Raw genomic sequence first — 20656 nt, forward strand, 5'->3', positions numbered from 1 at the left:
AAATTATATGATTACTGATTTGTTTGGTGGGAAGCTACTAAACAAAATACATGGTATAATGACATTTCCATGTTGTATGCCTTCCTGTCTTTCTCTATCAACAGAGTGGGGATGATGACGACTATAAGAGAATATACAAAAAAAAGATTAAACCAAGGCTGAAGTCTGAAGACCTTGCAGAGGGAGTAGATGTTCGCACAGAGCGGCATAGCAGCACAAGCAGCGATGGCAGCACAATTACTACCATCACCCGCCGCATCACTACCTACACTGTGGATATGCCAGGTGGCATAAGTGAGCAACTTGAACTTTCAAGCCCAGAGTTCAAGGGGCTAAGGCATGAATCTGGAGATGGCTCTCCTCGTATCAGAATCTCACATGGCAGCCCTTCAGGTAAAGTGGGAGCAGAAGAGGGAGTTTTTGAGTCAAGCAATGTCTCTTACACTGGGCCACAAGTTAGCTCCACAGAGACACGCTGGGGCAGTGGGGGAGGTCAGACCACAACAATTAGAGAGGTAGAAAGAGGGGGTAAAGGCCAGGGAGGTTTTGAGATCTCAAGAGGGAGTGGAGAGCAAGGCGAGGGAAGCATTCAGGTGTCAGAAACAAGCACGACACTAAGAGACAGCACAAACACTGGTAGTCGGCATGTTACAATAGGAGGGTTGGGAGGTTCAGAGGTGACCTCAACTGATAAGAATGGAGGGTCAATTAGTCTTGATACCAATTTAGGTGGGAGGACAAAGGTGAAGGTATCTGAAACTACCATCAGTCACCCGCAGGCAAAGGGATCAGGCAGTATTGATATTACAAATGTCAAACTTGGTGGAGGTTCCATAGGTATTGATACTGAATTGAGAGGTGGCAGAATAGGAGGATCAGCAATAACTGTAGGTAATGTTACCTCAGGATATTCCTCAAGGCCAGGCAAGATTTCAATGACAGGTGTGGATGTCAACCTTACAGGTTCAAAGTTGAAAGGTGAGGCTGACCTGCCAAGCACAAAGGGAGGAATAAAAGCATCTGAAATAGACACTGAAGTTCCAAGCTATGAAACTGAGGGCATAAAAATGTCAACAATCAAGATGCCTGTGTTTGGAATGAAAGGAATCAAGAAAGAGGGAACTAGTGTTGAAGTTAAACTCAGTGGTGATGCTGATATGTCAGTACCTGTGACACATGAAGAGGTGCGAAAACCAGAACTAGACATCAAAGGGACAGATATGCAGAGCAAAGGTCCTAGTGCTAACATTGAAGGACCAGTTGTAAATGTAAGACTTCCAGAGGCTGACAGTGACTTCAAAGCACCTGAAATCAACTCTAGGATTCAAACCAAAGTACCAAAAAGTGATAGCAAATACAAAATGGAGGTGTCAAAGGTTAAAATTCCATCTACAGATGTAAACCTGAAGGGTTCTAAGGTAGAGAGAAATATTGATGTAACAGTACCAAAGATTGAGGGAGAAATAAAGGCACCCAAAGTAGACATTAAAGGTCCAACTATAAACATTGAGGGGAAAGAAGGGGATTTAAAAATGCCTCACATAAAGATACCATCATTTGGGGGCAAGGGACCAAAAGCTGATGTAAAAGCTCCTAAGGTTGACATTAAAGCACCAGATGTTGATGGTGGGGGGTCTGATGTAAAAATTGAAGGACTGAAATTCAAGATGCAATCCAAAACAGGACCCACAATGCCAGATTGGGATATCAGTCTTAAAGGGACCAAGGTACAGGGAGATGTGGATGTGTCGGCTCCAAAGATTGAGGGACACACAACAAAACCTGAAATTGAGATAAAAGGACCAGAAGTTGACATTGAAAGGCATAAAGGTCAATTTGAGTTGCCTAAAATCAAAATGCCATCGTTTGGCTTTACAGGTCCTAAGGTGGAAGCTCCAGATGTTGATATAAAACTTACTAAACCTGAAATTGATGTCAAAGCAACAGATGTTCACATTAAAGCACCCAAAGTTAATGTTGAAAGCCCAGATGTAGACGTAAAAGCTCCCAGAGTGGATATTGACATTGAAGGACCTGAAGGTGGATTCCTGAAAGGTCGAAAACTTGGTGATGTAGGTGTTTCTGTACCAAAGATTAAAGGAGACATAACAGCATCTGAAATTGACATCAAAGGTCCACAAATTGATATTCAAGGGACAAATGGTGGTGTTGAAATCCCAAAAATCAAACTGCCATCATTTGGTTCAAAGGCCAAGGGTCCAGATATGGATCTCAACCTTCCCAAAGGGGAAATTAAAGTAAAAACACCTGAACTTGACGTTAAAGCTCCAGTGATTGATGTTGAAGGCCATGAACTTAAGGGACCTAAAATTAAAATACCATCCATAACAGGACCACATATACCAGACGTGGATATCAAACTTGAAGCTCCAACAGTTGAAGATGTGGATGTATGTATGCCAAAGATGGAAAGACACATAAAAGCTCCTGAAGTGGATGTTGACATTGAGAGCCATAGAAGTGGATTTAAAATGCCTAAAGTAAAAATTCCATCATTTGGAATTAAAAGTCCAAAGGTGGAAGGGCCAGAAGTCGACGTTGGTCATACAAAAGCTGACATTAATGTGAAAGCTCCAGAAGTGGACATCAAAGGACTAGATATTGACATTGAGAGTAGTGGTAATATAAAAGTGCCATCACTTTCAGGACCGAAAATATCCATGCCAGATGTGGATTTACGTGTCAAAGCTCCTAAATTCAAAGGTGATGTGGATGTATCAGTGCCAAAGATTGAAGGAGACATAAAAACAATTGATGTTGATGTTAAAGGTCCCAATGTCGATATTGAGGGCCCAAAGGGTGGACTTGAAATGCCTAAAATCAAAATGCCATCATTTGGCTTGAAAGGTTCAAAGGTTGAAGGTCCAAATGTTGATATAAACCTCCCCAAAGCTAACATTGACATGAAAGCACCTGCCATTGACATAAAAGGACCAGAGATTGATGTTGAAGGCCCTGATGCAAAAATCAAAGGACCCAAAATCAACAAGCCATCCATTACAGGACCAAAAATATCCATGCCAAATGTGGATTTCAATTTGAAAAGTCCCACACTCAAAGGTGATGTGGATGTGTCAGCTCCAAAGATAGAGGGAGACATAACAACACCTGAAGTTAACATCAAAGGTCCAGAAGTTGATATTGAAGGGCCAAAGGGTGGATTTGAAATGCCTAAAATCAAAATGCCATCATTTGGCTTCAAAGGTCCAAAAGTGGAGGGTCCAGATGTTGATACAAACCTTCCTAAAGCTAACATTGATGTGAAGGCACCTGGCATTGACATTGAAGGGCCTGATGCAAAGATAGAAGGACCCAAAGTTAAAATACCAACCATTAAATCACCAAAGATGCCAGACTTTGACATCAAACTAAAAGGTCCTAAAGTCGAGGGAGATGTGGATGTTTCACTTCCAAAGATTGAAGGAGATGTAAAAGCTCCTGAGGTGGATATTGAAGGACCAGATGTTGATATTGAGGGCTACAAAGGTGGATTCAAAATGCCAAAATTCAGAATTCCTTCATTTGGCTTGAAAGGTCCAAAAGTGGAAGGTACAGACGTTGACATAAAACTTCCAAAAGCAAACATAAATGTGAAAGCGCCTGACGTTGACATTAAAGCACCAGAGGTTGACATTGAAGGACCAGATGCAAAACTCAAAGGACCCAAATTCAGCATGCCATCCATTTCAGGACCGAACATGTCAGGGCCAGAAGTGGATTTTAATCTGAGAGGACGAACTCCAAAGATTGAAGGAGATGTTGAAACACCTGAGATTAACATCAAAGGTTCACAGGTTGATATTGAAGGTCCGAAAGGTGGATTTGAAATGCCGAAAATTAAAATGCCATCATTTGGCTTTAAAGGTTCAAAAGTGGAGGGTCCAGATGTTAATATAAACCTTCCCAAAGCAAACATTGACATGAAAGCACCTGACGTTGACATCAAAGGACCAGAGGTTGACATTGAAGCCCCTGATGCAAAAATAAAAGGACCCAAAGTTAAGATACCAACCATTAAATCACCAAAGATCCCAGATTTTGACATCAAACTTAAAGGTCCTAAAGTCGAGGGGGATGTGGATGTTTCACTTCCAAAGATTGAAGGAGATATAAAAGCACCTGAGGTGAATATTGAAGGACCAGATGTTGACATTGAGGGCCATAAAGGAGGATTTAAAATGCCTAAAATCAAAATGCCATCATTTGGCTTGAAAGGTCCAAAAGTTGAAGGTCCAGATGTTGATATAAACCTTCCCAAGACAAACATTGACATGAAAGCACCTGGCATTGACATTGAACGACCAGATACCAAACTCAAAGGACCCAAATTCAACATGCCAACCATTTCAGGACCAAAACTTTCCATGCCAGATGTGGATTTAAATCTGGGAGGACCCAAACTCAAAGGTGATGTGGATTTGTCAGCTCCAAAGATTGAAGGAGACATAAAAACACCTGAGTTTGACATCAAAGGTCCACAGGTTGATATTGAAGGTCCGAAAAGTGGATTTGAAATGCCAAAAATCAAAATGCCATCATTTGGATTCAAAGGTCCAAAAGTGGAGGGTCCAGATGTTGATATAAACCTTCCCAAAGCAAACATTGACGTGAAAGCACCGGACGTTGACGTTAAAGGACCAGAGGTTAACATTGAAGGACCAGATGCAAAACTCAAAGGACCTAAATTCAGCATGCCAACAATTTCTGGACCGAAATTATCCATGCCAAATGTGGACTTCAATCTGAAAGGTCCCAAATTCAAAGGTGATGTGGATGTCTCAGCTCCAAAGATAGAGGGAGACATAAAAACACCTGAAGTTGACATCAAAGGTCCAGAGGTTGATATTGAAGGGCCAAAGGGTGGATTCGAAATGCCTAAAATCAAAATGCCATCAATATCGGCACCCAAGCTGCCAGATTGGGATATTAATCTGAAAGGACCCAAAATAAAGGGAGATGTTGACGTGTCCATTCCAAAGATTGAAGGAGACATAAAAGCTCCCAAGGTCGATGTTGAAGGACCAGATGTTGACATTGAGGGCCACAAAGGAGGATTTAAAATGCCTAAATTTAAAATGCCATCCTTTGGGCTGAAAGGTCCAAATGTTGAAGGGCCAGAAGTTGATGTCAGCCTTCCAAAAGCTGATATTGATATTAGAGCCCCTGAATTGGATATCAAAGGACCAGAGGTTGACATTGAGAGTCCAAGTGGTAAAATCAAAGGACCCAAATTCAACATGCCAACCATTTCTGGACCGAAAGTTTCCATGCCAGATGTGGATTTCAATCTGAGAGGACCCAAAGTCAAAGGTGATGTGGATGTGTCAGCTCCAAAGATTGAAGGAGACTTAAAAACACCTGAGCTTGACATCAAAGGCCCACAGGTTGATATTGAAGGTCCAAAAGGTGGATTTGAAATGCCTAAAATCAAAATGCCATCATTTGGATTCAAAGGTCCAAAAGTGGAGGGTCCAGATGTTGATATAAACCTTCCCAAAGCAAAAATTGACGTGAAAGTACCTGACGTTGACATTAAAGGACCAGAGGTTGACCTTGAAGGACCAGATGCAAAACTCAAAGGACTGAAGTTCAACATGCCAACAATTTCTGGACCGAAACTTTCCATGCCAGATGTGGATTTCAATCTGAGAGGTCCCAAACTCAAAGGTGATGTGGATGTGTCAGCTCCAAAGATCGAAGGAGACATAAAAACGCCTAAAGTTAACATCAAAGGTCCAGAGGTTGATATTGAAGGGCCAAAGGGTGGATTCGAAATGCCTAAAATCAAAATGCCATCAATATCAGGACCCAAGATGCCAGATTGGGACATCAATCTAAAAGGACCCAAAATGAAGGGAGATGTTGATGTGTCAATTCCAAAGATTGAGGGTGACATAAAAGCTCCCAAGGTCGATATTGAAGGACCAGATGTTGATATTGAGGGCCCCAAAGGAGGATTTAAAATGCCTAAATTTAAAATGCCATCCTTTGGGCTGAAAGGTCCAAATGTTGAAGGGCCAGAAGTTGATGTCAGTCTCCCGAAAGCAGATATTGATGTAAAGGCCCCTGAATTTGATATCAAAGGACCAGATGTTGACATTGATAGTCCAAGTGGTAAAATCAAAGGACCCAAATTCAACATGCCAACCATTTCTGGACCCAAACTTTCCATGCCAGATGTGGATTTCAATCTGAGAGGTCCCAAACTCAAAGGTGATGTGGATTTGTCAGCTCCGAAGATTGAAGGAGACTTAAAAACACCTGAGATTGACATCAAAGGTCCACAGGTTGATATTGAAGGTCCAAAAGGTGGATTTGAAATGCCTAAAATCAAAATGCCATCGTTTGGTTTCAAAGGTCCAAAAGTGGAGGGTCCAGATGTTGATATAAACCTCCCCAAAGCAAACATTGACGTGAAAGCGCCAGAGGTTGATATTGAAGGACCAGATGCAAAACTCAAAGGACCCAAATTCAGCATGCCAACAATTTCTGGACCAAAATTATCCATGCCAAATGTGGATTTCAATCTGAAAGGTCCCAAATTCAAAGGTGATGTGGATGTGTCAGCTCCAAAGATAGAGGGAGACATAAGAACACCTGAAGTTAACATCAAAGGTCCAGAGGTTGATATTGAAGGGCCAAAGGGTGGATTTGAAATGCCTAAAATCAAAATGCCATCAATATCAGGACCCAAGATGCCAGATTGGGATATTAATCTGAAAGGACCCAAAATAAAGGGAGATGTTGATGTGTCAGTTCCCAAGATTGAGGGTGACATAAAAGCTCCAAAGGTGGATATTGAAGGACCAGACGTTGATATTGAGGGCCACAAAGGAGGATTTAAAATGCCTAAATTCAAAATGCCATCCTTTGGGCTGAAAGGTCCAAATGTGGAAGGGCCAGAAGTTGATGTCAGCCTCCCGAAAGCTGATATTGATATTAAAGCCCCTGAAATGGATATCAAAGGACCAGATTTTGACATTGAGAGTCCAAGTGGTAAAATCAAAGGACCCAAATTCAGCATGCCAACAATTTCTGGACCAAAATTATCCATGCCAAATGTGGATTTCAATCTGAAAGGTCCCAAATTCAAAGGTGATGTGGATGTGTCAGCTCCAAAGATAGAGGGAGACATAACACCTGAGGTTAACATCAAAGGTCCACAGGTTGATATTGAAGGTTCGAAAAGTGGATTTGAAATGCCAAAAATCAAAATGCCATCATTTGGATTCAAAGGTCCAAAAGTGGAGGGTCCAGATGTTGATATAAACCTTCCCAAAGCAAACATTGACGTGAAAGCACCGGACGTTGACGTTAAAGGACCAGAGGTTAACATTGAAGGACCAGATGCAAAACTCAAAGGACCTAAGTTCAGCATGCCAACAATTTCTGGACCGAAATTATCCATGCCAAATGTGGACTTCAATCTGAAAGGTCCCAAATTCAAAGGTGATGTGGATGTCTCAGCTCCAAAGATAGAGGGAGACATAAAAACACCTGAAGTTGACATCAAAGGTCCAGAGGTTGATATTGAAGGGCCAAAGGGTGGATTTGAAATGCCTAAAATCAAAATGCCATCAATATCAGGACCCAAGATGCCAGATTGGGATATCAATCTGAAAGGACCCAAAATAAAGGGAGATGTTGATGTGTCAGTTCCCAAGATTGAGGGTGACATAAAAGCTCCAAAGGTGGATATTGAAGTACCAGACGTTGATATTGAGGGCCACAAAGGAGGATTTAAAATGCCTAAATTTAAAATGCCATCCTTTGGGCTGAAAGGTCCAAATGTTGAAGGGCCAGAAGTTGATGTCAGTCTCCCGAAAGCTGATATTGATATTAAAGCCCCTGAAATGGATATCAAAGGACCCGATTTTGACATTGAGAGTCCAAGTGGTAAAATCAAAGGACCCAAATTCAACATGCCAACCATTTCAGGACCGAAACTTTCAATGCCAGATGTAGATTTCAATCTGAGAGGTTCCAAACTCAAAGGTGATGTAGATGTGTCAGCTCCAAAGATTGAAGGAAACATAAAAACACCCGAGATTGACATCAAAGGTCCACAGGTTGATATTGAAGGTCCTAAAGGCGGATTTGAAATGCCTAAAATCAAAATGCCATCATTTGGTTTCAAAGGTCCAAAAGTGGAGGGTCCAGAAGTTGATATAAACCTTCCCAAAGCAAACATCGATGTTAAAGCACCGGACGTTGACATTAGAGGACCAGAGGTTGATATTGAAGGACCAGATGCAAAAGTCAAAGGACCAAAATTCAAGATGCCAACTATCTCAGGACCAAAAATTTCCATGCCAGATGTGGATTTCAATCTCAAAGGTCCAAAATTCAAGGGTGATGTGGATTTGTCAGCTCCAAAGATTGAAGGAGACATTAAAACACCTGAGTTTGACATCAAAGGCCCACAGGTTGATATTGAAGGTCCTAAAGGTGGATTTGAAATGCCAAAAATCAAAATGCCATCAATATCAGGACCCAAGCTGCCGGACTGGGATATTAATCTGCAAGGACCCAGGATAAAGGGAGATGTGTCAGTTCCAAAGATTGAGGGAGATATAAAAACACCTGAAGTTGAGATCACAGGTCCCAATGTTGACTTCGAAACTCCAGAGGGACATCTCAGTGGGCCTAAGGTGAAGTTACCAAAAATATCTGGACCGAAAATATCATTGCCAGATGTTGACATCAATCTGAAGGGGCCAAAGTTGAAGGGTGATTTGAAAGGGGATGTTCAATTGCCAAAAGCTGAACTTGAGGGACCAGATGTCACAATTGATGCCCCTGAAATTGGCACAAAGAAAACCAAATTTAAAATGCCAAAGTTTGGATTCAAGGGTCCAAAGATAAAGGCCCCAGAAACTGATATAAAAATGGTAAAAGGGGATATCAGCATCAAAGGAAAGACTGGTAGCTCTGAAGGTCTTGATGTTGATCTGGGATTGAGTGGTCCGAAAAGCAAAGGATCCAAATTCAAGATGCCAAAATTTGGTTTCAAAGGCCCAAAGGTTGAAATGCCAGAAGTTGATATTAACCTTCCCAAAGCTAGCGCTGAAGTAAAAACTCCAGATGTTGACATTGAAGGACCAGATGTCAAAATTGAGAGTCCCGATGCAAAAATCAAGGGAACAAAACTAAAAATGCCACATATCTCAGGACCGAAAATTTCAATGCCAGATGTGGATTTCAATCTCAAAGGTCCCAAACTCAAAGGTGATTTGGATGTGTCAATTCCAAAGATTAAGGGAGACATAAAAGCACCTGAAGTTGACATCACAGGCCCAGAGGTTGATATTGAAGGACCAAAGGGTGGATTTGAAATGCCTAAAATCAAAATGCCATCATTTGGCTTCAAAGGTCCAAAGGTGGAGGGTCCAGATGTTGACATTGATCTTCCAAAAGCTGATATTAAGATCAAAGCACCTGAAATGGACATGAAAGGGCCGGACATTGATGTTGAAGGCCCTGATGCAAAATTGAAAGGACCCAAGTTAAAGTTACCATCCATAACAGCACCCAAGATGCCAGATTGGGATATCAATCTGAAAGGACCAAAGGTGAAAGGAGATGTGAATGTGAAAGGTCCCAAGATTGAGGGAGATATAGAAGCTCCAAAAATAGACATTGAAGTACCAGACGTTGACATTGATAGTCCAAGTGGTAAGATCAAAGGACCAAAATTCAAGATGCCAACCATCTCAGGACCAAAAATTTCGATGCCAGATGTAGACTTCAATCTGAAAGGTCCAAAAGTCAAAGGGGATGTGGATTTGTCAGCTCCAAAGATTGAAGGAGACTTAAAAACACCTGAGATTGACATCAAAGGTCCACAGATTGATCTTGAAGGTCCGAAAGGCGGATTTGAAATGCCTAAAATCAAAATGCCATCATTTGGCTTCAAAGGTCCAAAAGTGGAGGGTCCAGATGTTGATATAAACCTTCCCAAAGCAGACATTGACATGAAAGCACCTGATGTTGACATTAAAGGACCAGAGGTTGACATTGAAGGTCCAGATGCAAAACTCAAAGGACCCAAATTCAGCATGCCAACAATTTCTGGACCGAAATTATCCATGCCAAATGTGGACTTCAATCTGAAAGGTCCCAAACTCAAAGGTGATGTAGATGTGTCAGCTCCAAAGATAAAAGGAGACATAACAACACCTGAAGTTGATATCACAGGCCCAGAGGTTGATATTGAAGGGCCAAAGGGTGGATTTGAAATGCCTAAAATCAAAATGCCATCAATATCAGGACCCAAGATGCCAGATTGGGATATTAATCTAAAAGGACCCAAAATGAAGGGAGATGTCGATGTGTCACTTCCAAAGATTGAGGGTGACATAAAAGGTCCCAAGGTCGATTTTGAAGGACCAGATGTTGACATTGAGGGCCCCAAAGGAGGATTTAAAATGCCTAAATTTAAAATGCCATCCTTTGGGCTGAAAGGTCCAAATGTTGAAGGGCCAGAACTTGATGTCTCCCTCCCAAAAGCTGATATTGATATTAAAGCCCCTGAATTGGACATCAAAGGACCAGAGTTTGACATTGAGAGTCCAAGTGGTAAAATCAAAGGACCCAAATTCAACATGCCAACCATTTCAGGACCAAAAATTTCCATGCCAGATGTGGATTTCAATCTGAGAGGACCCAAAGTCAAAGGTGATGTGGATTTGTCAGCTCCGAAGATTGAAGGAGACATTAAAACACCTGAGATTGACATCAAAGGTCCACAGGTTGATATTGAAGGTCCGAAAGGTGGATTTGAAATGCCTAAAATCAAAATGCCATCATTTGGATTCAAAGGTCCAAAAGTGGAGGGTCCAGATGTTGATATAAACCTTCCCAAAGCAAACATTGAGATGAAAGCACCTGATGTTGACATTAAAGGACCAGAGGTTGACATTGAAGGTCCAGATGCAAAACTCAAAGGACCCAAATTCAGCATGCCGACAATTTCTGGACCAAAATTATCCATGCCAAATGTGGACTTCAATCTGAAAGGTCCCAAATTCAAAGGTGATGTAGATGTGTCAACTCCAAAAATAGAGGGAGGCATAAAAACACCTGAGGTTAACATCAAAGGCCCAGAGGTTGATATTGAAGGGCCAAAGGGTGGATTTGAAATGCCTAAAATCAAAATGCCATCAATATCAGGACCCAAGATGCCTGATTGGGATATTAATCTAAAAGGACCCAAAATAAAGGGAGATGTTGATGTGTCAGTTCCAAAGATTGGGGGTGACATAAAAGCTCCCAAGGTCGATATTGAAGGACCAGATGTTGACATGGAGGGCCCAAAAGGAGGATTTAAAATGCCTAAATTTAAAATGCCATCCTTTGGGCTGAAAGGTCCAAATGTTGAAGGGCCAGAAGTTGATGTCAGCCTCCCGAAAGCTGATATTGATATAAAGGCCCCTGAATTGGATATCAGAGGACCAGAGGTTGACATTGATAGTCCAAGTGGTAAAATCAAAGGACCCAAATTCCACATGCCAACCATTTCAGGACCAAAACTTTCCATGCCAGATGTGGATTTCAATCTGAGAGGACCCAAAGTCAAAGGTGATATGGATTTGTCAACTCCAAAGATTGAAGGAGACATTAAAACACCTGAGATTGACATCAAAGGTCCAAAGGTTGATATTGAAGGTTCGAAAGGTGGATTTGAAATGCCTAAAATCAAAATGCCATCATTTGGATTCAAAGGTCCAAAAGTGGAGGGTCCAGATGTTGATATAAACCTTCCCAAAGCAAACATTGACGTGAAAGCACCTGACGTTGACATTGAAGGTCCAGATGCAAAACTCAAAGGACCCAAATTCAGCATGCCAACAATTTCCGGACCAAAATTATCCATGCCAAATGTGGACTTCAATCTGAAAGGTCCCAAATTCAAAGGTGATGTGGATGTGTCAGCTCCAACGATAGAGGGAGACATAAAAACACCTGAGGTTAACATCAAAGGTCCAGAGGTTGATATTGAAGGGCCAAAGGGTGGATTTGAAATGCCTAAAATCAAAATGCCATCAATATCAGGACCCAAGATGCCTGATTGGGATATTAATCTAAAAGGACCCAAAATAAAGGGAGATGTTGATGTGTCAGTTCCAAAGATTGGGGGTGACATAAAAGCTCCCAAGGTCGATATTGAAGGACCAGATGTTGACATGGAGGGCCCAAAAGGAGGATTTAAAATGCCTAAATTTAAAATGCCATCCTTTGGGCTGAAAGGTCCAAATGTTGAAGGGCCAGAAGTTGATGTCAGCCTCCCGAAAGCTGATATTGATATAAAGGCCCCTGAATTGGATATCAGAGGACCAGAGGTTGACATTGATAGTCCAAGTGGTAAAATCAAAGGACCCAAATTCCACATGCCAACCATTTCAGGACCAAAACTTTCCATGCCAGATGTGGATTTCAATCTGAGAGGACCCAAAGTCAAAGGTGATATGGATTTGTCAACTCCAAAGATTGAAGGAGACATTAAAACACCTGAGATTGACATCAAAGGTCCAAAGGTTGATATTGAAGGTTCGAAAGGTGGATTTGAAATGCCTAAAATCAAAATGCCATCATTTGGATTCAAAGGTCCAAAAGTGGAGGGTCCAGATGTTGATATAAACCTTCCCAAAGCAAACATTGACGTGAAAGCACCTGACGTTGACATTAAAGGACCAGAGATTGACATTGAAGGTCCAGATGCAAAACTCAAAGGACCCAAATTCAGCATGCCAACAATTTCTGGACCGAAATTATCCATGCCAAATGTGGACTTCAATCTGAAAGGTCCCAAACTCAAAGGTGATGTGGATGTGTCAATTCCAAAGATAGAGGGAGGCATAAAAACACCTGAGGTTAACATCAAAGGTCCAGAGGTTGATATTGAAGGGCCAAAGGGTGGGTTTGAAATGCCTAAAATCAAAATGCCATCAATATCGGCACCCAAGATGCCAGATTGGGATATCAATTTGAAAGGACCCAAAATAAAGGGAGATGTTGATGTGTCAATTCCCAAGATTGAGGGTGACATAAAAGCTCCCAAGGTCGATATTGAAGGACCAGATGTTGATATTGAGGGCCCCAAAGGAGGATTTAAAATGCCTAAATTTAAAATGCCATCCTTTGGGCTGAAAGGTCCAAATGTTGAAGGGCCAGAAGTTGATGTCAGCCTCCCGAAGGCTGATATCGATATTAAGGCCCCTGAAATGGATATCAAAGGACCAGATTTTGACATGGAGAGTCCAAGTGGTAAAATCAAAGGACCCAAATTCAACATGCCAACCATTTCAGGACCAAAACTTTCAATGCCAGATGTGGATTTCAAGTTGAAAGGTCCCAAACTCAAAGGTGATGTGGATATGTCAGTGCCAAAGATAGAGGGAGACATAAAAACACCTGAGTTTGACATCAAAGGCCCAGAGGTTGATATTGAAGGGCCAAAGGGTGGATTTGAAATGCCTAAAATCAAAATGCCATCAATATCAGGACCCAAGATGCCAGATTGGGATATCAATCTGAAAGGACCCAAAATAAAGGGAGATGTTGATGTGTCAATTCCCAAGATTGAGGGTGACATAAAAGCTCCAAAGGTCGACATTGAAGGACCAGATGTTGATATTGAGGGCCACAAAGGAGGATTTAAAATGCCTAAATTTAAAATGCCATCCTTTGGGCTGAAAGGTGCAAATGTTGAAGGGCCAGAAGTTGATGTCAGCCTCCCGAAGGCTGATATCGATATTAAGGCCCCTGAAATGGATATTAAAGGACCAGATTTTGACATTGAGAGTCCAAGTGGTAAAATCAAAGGACCCAAATTCAACATGCCAACCATTTCAGGACCAAAACTTTCAATGCCAGATGTGGATTTCAAGTTAAAAGGTCCCAAACTCAAAAGTGATGTGGATATGTCAGTGCCAAAGATAGAGGGAGACATAAAAACACCTGAGTTTGACATCAAAGGCCCACAGGTTGATATCGAAGGATCAAAGGGAGGATTTGAAATGCCTAAAATCAAAATGCCATCATTTGGTTTCAAAGGTCCAAAAGTGGAGGGCCCAGATGTTGATATAAACCTTCCCAAAGGTAATATTGATGTTAAAGCACCTGACGTTGACATTAAAGGACCAGAGATTGATGTTGAAGGCCCTGATGCAAGACTCAAAGGACCCAAAATCAAACTGCCCTCAATATCAGGACCAAGGCTGCCAGATTGGGATATTAATCTGAAAGGACCCAAAATAAAGGGAGATGTTGATGTGTCAGTTCCCAAGATTGAGGGTGACATAAAAGCTCCCAAGGTCAATATCGAAGGACCAGATGTCGACATCGAGGGCCACAAAGGAGGATTTAAAATGCCTAAATTTAAAATGCCATCCTTTGGACTGAAAGGTCCAAATGTTGAAGGGCCAGATGTAGATGTCAGCCTCCCGAAAGCTGATTTCGATATCAAAGGACCAGAAGTTGACATCGAGAGCCCAAGTGGTAAAATCAAAGGACCCAAATTCAACATGCCAACTATTTCAGGACCGAAACTTTCCATGCCAGATGTAGATTTCAATTTGAGAGGACCCACACTCAAAGGTGATGTGGATTTGTCAGCTCCAAAGATTGAAGGAGACATAAAAACACCTGAGATTGACATCAAAGGTCCACAGGTTGATATTCAAGGTCCGAAAGGTGGATTTGAAATGCCAAAAATCAAAATGCCATCATTTGGCTTCAAAGGTCCAAAAGTGGAGGGTCCAGATGTTGATATAAACCTTCCCAAAGCTAATATTGATGTAAAAGCACCTGATGTTGACATTAAGGGGCCACAGATTGACGTTGAAGTCCCTGATGCAAAACTGAAAGGACCAAAATTCAAACTGCCATCAATATCAGGACCCACAATGCCAGAGTGGGATATTAGTCTGAAAGGGCCCAAAGGAAAAGGAGATTTAGATGTGTCAGTTCCAAAATTCGAGGGAGACATAAAAGCTCCTAAAATGGACATTGAAGGACCAGATGTCGACATCGAGGGCCACAAAGGAGGATTTAAAATGCCTAAATTTAAAATGCCATCCTTCGGACTGAAAGGTCCAAATGTAGAAGGACCAGAAGTTGATGTCAACCTCCCCAAAGCTGATATTAATGTTAAAGCCCCAGAAATGGATATCAAAGGACCAGATTTTGACATTGAGAGTCCAAGTGGTAAAATCAAAGGACCCAAATTCAACATGCCAACCATTTCAGGACCGAAACTTTCCATGCCAGATGTGGATTTCAAGTTGAAAGGTCCAAAACTTAAAGGTGATGTGGATATGTCAGTGCCAAAGATAGAGGGGGACATTGAAACACCTGAGTTTGACATCAAAGGTCCACAGGTTGACATCAAAGGGCCGAAGGGTGGTTTTGACATGCCTAAAATCAAAATGCCATCTTTTGGCTTCAAGGGTCCAAAAGTGGAGGCTCCAGATGTCGATATAAACCTTCCTAAAGCAAACATCGATGGAAATGCACCTGAAATTGACATAAAAGTGCCAGAGATTGACATTGCAGGCCCTGATGCAAAACTCAAAGGACCAAAGTTCAAACTGCCATCAATGTCAGGACCCACAATGCCAGATTGGGATATAAATCTAAAAGGACCCAAAGTAAAGGGAGATTTGGATGTGTCAGTTCCCAAGATTGAGGGTGACATAAAAGCTCCCAAGGTCAATATCGAAGGACCAGACGTTGATATCGAGGGCCCCAAAGCAGGATTTAAAATGCCTAAATTTAAAATGCCATCCTTTGGGATGAAAGGTCCAAATGTTGAAGGGCCAGATGTAGATGTCAGCCTCCCGAAAGCTGATATTAATATTAAGGCCCCAGAAATGGATATCAAAGGGCCAGATTTTGACATTCAGAGTCCAAGTGGTAAAATCAAAGGACCTAAATTCAACATGCCAACCATTTCAGGACCGAAATTTTCCATGCCAGATGTGGATTTTAACGTGAAAGGTCCCAAACTCAAAGGTGATGTGGACATGTCAGTGCCAAAGATAGAAGGAGACATCAAAACACCTGAGTTTGACATCAAAGGTCCACAGGTAGATATTGAAGGTCCGAAAGGTGGATTTGACATGCCCAAAATCAAAATGCCATCATTTGGCCTCAAAGGTCCAAAAGTGGAGGGTCCAGATGTTGATATAAACCTTCCAACAGCTGACATTGATGTGAAAGCACCTGGGATTGACATCAAAGGGCCACAGATTGACGTTGAAGTCCCTGATGCAAAACTCAAAGGACCAAAATTCAAACTGCCATCAATGTCAGGCCCCACAATGCCAGATTGGGATATCAGTCTGAAAGGGCCCAAAGTAAAGGGAGATGTTGATGTGTCAGTTCCAAAGATTGAAGGAGACATAAAAGCTCCTAAAATGGACATTGAAGGACCAGATGTTGATATCGAGGGCCACAAAGGAGGATTTAAAATGCCTAAATTTAAAATGCCATCCTTTGGACTGAAAGGTCCAAATGTTGAAGGGCCAGAAGTTGATGTCAGCCTCCCGAAGGCTGATATTAAAGTTAAATCCCCAGAAATGGATATCAAAGGACCAGATCTTGACATTCAGAGTCCAAGTGGTAAAATGAAAGGACCCAAATTCAACATGCCAACCATTTCAGGACCGAAACTTTCCATGCCAGATGTGGATTTCAATTTGAGAGGACCCAAATTCACAGGTGATGTGGATTTGTCAGCTCCAAAGATTGAAGGAGACATAAAAACACCTGAGTTTGACATCAAAGGTCCACAGGTTGATATTGAAGGTCCGAAAGGTGGATTTGAAATGCCCAAAATCAAAATGCCATCATTTGGCTTCAAAGGTCCAAAAGTGGAGGGTCCAGATGTTGATATAAACCTTCCAACAGCTGACATTGATGTTAAAGCATCTGGGGTTGACATTAAAGCTCCAGAAATTGACATTGAAGGCCCTGATGCAAAGTTCAGAGGACCCAAGTTCAACATGCCATCCATCTCAGGACCAAAGATGTCCATGCCAAATGTGGATTTCAGTCTGAAAAGTCCAAAACTCAAAGGTGATGTGGATGTCTCAGCTCCAAAGATAGAGGGAGACATAAAAACTCCTGAATTTGACATCAAAGGTCCAGAGGTTGATATTGAAGGGACAAAGGGTGGTTTTGAAATGCCTAAAATCAAAATGCCATCATTTGGCTTTAAAGGTCCACAGGTGGAGGGTCCAGGCATTGATGTCAACCTTCCAAAATCTAATATGGATTTCAAAGCACCTGATCTTGATATCAATGTAAAAGGGCCTAAAATCAAAGGAAAGATGGATGCATCACTGCCCAGTTTGGAAGGAGATGCTCCAAATGCTAACATAACAGTACCCACCATCACTATGGAAGGTATGTCTATTGATCCTGTCAAGACAGGTGTTACATTTCCCAAGTTCAAAGGTCCTAAGTTTGGAATGAAATCCCCAGAATTGGAGGGACCTGAATCCACAGTTAAGACACCCATGTTCAGTGTGGGAGCAAAAGGTTCCAAAACAGAAGTTAATCTCCCAGATACTGAAGCAAGTCTTGATGCCCCTGATATTGATATCAATGTAAAGGGGAAAAAAGGTAAATTTAAACTTCCTAAAGTGAAAGGAAAGGCAAAGAAACCCAATGTTGACATGGAAGCACCAGCAGTAGACCTTGATTTAGACACACCTAATATTCATGCCAAAGGTAGAAAGGCAAAGAAGCCTCTTTTTGGTAAGCTTCATTTTCCTGATGTGGAGTTAGACATCAAATCACCTAAAATGAAAGACATAGATTTGCCATCTGCTAGCTTGAACACCAACATTGAGGGTTCTGGTATTGACAGTCCAAATGTTAGCTTGGAAGGGCCAGATGTGAAATTAAGGACCCCTAATATTAAAATGACAAATGTGAATGTGTCTACTCCTGATATTGATGCAAATCTAAACAGACAAGGAGAGGCAACCATGTCTGCAGGCTTCAAAGGCAAAAAAATAAATGTGAAAGGTGGTGCAGAGATTGACGGAAGTGCTTCAGGGGGCAGTGCCACTGGTGGTCTTCATTACCCAGAGGGTAGGGTAACATTTCCCAAAATGAAGGTACCAAAATTTGGTATTGCTCTGCCTCAGTTGGAAGGGCAGCAAGGTGGAGGAAATGTTGAATCAGAACTTGCAGCTAGTGGAGGCATAAACATCCAGTCTCCATCTGTTAGTTGCCAAGTCAGTTCACAAAATATTGAGGTTCCTAGTCCAGAACTGAGACACAGTGAAGGCAAAGTAAAGGTAAAAATGCCAAAATTTTTTGGCAAATCAAAAGCAAAGGGCAGTAGTGTAGGTGACCTTCGGGGACCAGAGGTAGAATTGAGTACCAGTGGAAAAGGCGGTAAGGTCTCTAAAGATCTAAGTGTACATACCGGTGAACTGATGGGTGGAAAATTTGATGTTGAGGGGGACCCCGGACTCAGCGTGTCAACTAAAGGCAAGTCAGCCTCACTGGATCTATTTAAGAAATCAAGACATCGGTCTTCTTCTCTGAGTGATGAGGGGGGACTTGCAGTTAGTTCTCCTTCAGGTCACTTAGATGCTGAGGGTGGTGACATTTCATTAGACCTAGGAGGAAGCAAGGGAAAAGGAAAGAAAGGCAAGTTGAAGTTTGGCACCTTTGGAGGTTTTGGTTCAAAGTCAAAGGGCTCATATGAAGTGACACTTGGTGAGGACAGTGAAGCAGTGGAGGGCAGTGCAGGTGTTTCTGTACCCTCTAAAAAATCGAGATTATCGTCATCTTCCAGCAGTGACAGCGGTTCAAGAGGTGGTTTCAGGTTCCCAAGACTTGAACTATCTGTTTCACCAAAAAAGTGATTAATTATATGGCAAATTAAACTCTCTCATGTACACACAAATTCCCTTTCCTAAAATGACAAATTCATCAAACTTTAGCTCTTTAAAACCTAAGGGGATGTACAGTCATCTCTATGTTGTTAACTTTGAGGAATTCTCTTTTTCAGTAATTAGACAGGAGTGCATGAGATTGTTTAAAATCTTAAAACTGTAAATAAGATTAATTTGTATTGTAATAATAAATATAGTTTTTGTACATAGTCCAGATTTATTGAACATATGCCATCTCACTAAATTTTCACCAATAGTTTATTACAGGGTTTGTCATTTTGTCCTATTTCATTTTATGAAATGAATGTTGTTAATGAACGGGTGTGGTATATTTGTATCCAGGGGTCTATTGCACAGAACAGATAGTTACAATAGTTATTTTGAAGGAAAATGTTGTTTATACAAAAATATTAAACAGTTACCAGTTTTTTTTTTATGTATGAAATGATTTTCAAGCTTTGATATTATATAATCAGTGCAGAAGCATATTTACGCAACATAGAGCTGGCCCTTTATAACACATTCTAAAGAGTGATGGTGTTGTATATACCATAATTGCAAAGACAATCATTGTTTGGAAATGATCAACTCTCTCAAGTGCTGTCAGTACTTTTATTCACTCTCAAATTCTGTGCCATTTACCAAAAATATGCATTTGCTTCATTTGTTTTAAACATGTTTTGTTTCTTAATCCTGTGTCATTTTCACTCGTACCTATTTTACGATCCTCTGTATTTTATTTTATTTCCTGTCACTCTCTCTTTGTACACACACCTTATGATTACTTAAAAAATGTCACAAAAAAACACTTTTTGATGTCATTTGTTTGCAAACAAAATCTGTGTTGATAGAGAGTTGATGGAGATTGCGGACGATTCTTTGGGTCTATTCTTTTGTGTGCATTCTGCCAAATAAACTAAATAAAAAGATTTATAGAATTCATAAGTTTTCGTAAATTACTATTTGGGCAATACTTGATTGGTGTTGACTATATTTTGTTCCAGATTAGAGTAATTTTATACAAGCTTTCAATTAATATCCTTGATGTTTCTCAACTAAGTTTCCCATGTGTCTATGGCCATTACAGTGAAAACTTTATTCAGTAGTGAGGCAGGCATTTCGATTATTGCTTATTTTTGATTATGATATACTCATTAAGAATCAGCCATCAATTAATCCGGCTTTAATTATCATTTGTAATTTTTAGACTAATCATTGACGGTACGCTGTTCACCACTGATACAGAGATATATTAAATCTTGTGAGCTGTTCATTACTCGAGACACACAACACATAGTGGACTGTATCAACAAAAATATATGTCATATGAAACAGCAGAGATAATTAATTCAACAGCCAGTAGTTTTTATGATGGTGTTTGCCTTGACTGATGTGAGGAAATGCAAACTAGTGTAGCTTATATGAAATCAGTGTGGGAATAGGATATAAAAGGCAATTGTGCAATTAAGTCTAGCCCATATCTACTGCATACTTGTAAAATTGCAGGCTGAAAAGGTAAAAAAAATAAAAAAGAAAGACAACTACTTGTGACATGGCACAGTGGTTCCTCTGTTACCAAACCATAAACAAGAACTTGTTTTGCAATATAATCTTCTGCGATGCAACTGACAGAAAGACAGGACAAGCATCAGCATTGCCCTCAGTCAAAAAAAAAATGTCACCTGCAGGTTTCTGAAGGGAGTTATGAAGCCTAGATT

General features: G+C 41.0%; 1 protein-coding gene across 2 annotated transcripts in view; it reads left to right on the top strand.

The window, feature by feature from the left end:
- The window catches only part of ahnak (AHNAK nucleoprotein), a 33366-nt gene extending 13490 nt beyond the window's left edge, over window positions 1-19876 (top strand). Inside the window, exons 6-7 of one of the 2 annotated variants that reach the window (XM_070913427.1) lie at window positions 105-11151; window positions 11698-19876. In XM_070913427.1, coding sequence (XP_070769528.1) covers window positions 105-11151; window positions 11698-18908 — 18258 coding nt within the window. In that variant the 3' untranslated portion in view covers window positions 18909-19876. Of the gene's footprint in view, window positions 1-104 lie in introns of both variants that reach the window. The other variant, XM_070913426.1, reaches the window with a different exon arrangement.
- The last annotated feature ends 780 nt before the right edge of the window (window positions 19877-20656 follow it).

This window comes from Enoplosus armatus, chromosome 10, assembly GCF_043641665.1.
Source record: "Enoplosus armatus isolate fEnoArm2 chromosome 10, fEnoArm2.hap1, whole genome shotgun sequence".
In the NCBI taxonomy this organism is placed as follows: Eukaryota; Metazoa; Chordata; class Actinopteri; order Centrarchiformes; family Enoplosidae; genus Enoplosus; species Enoplosus armatus.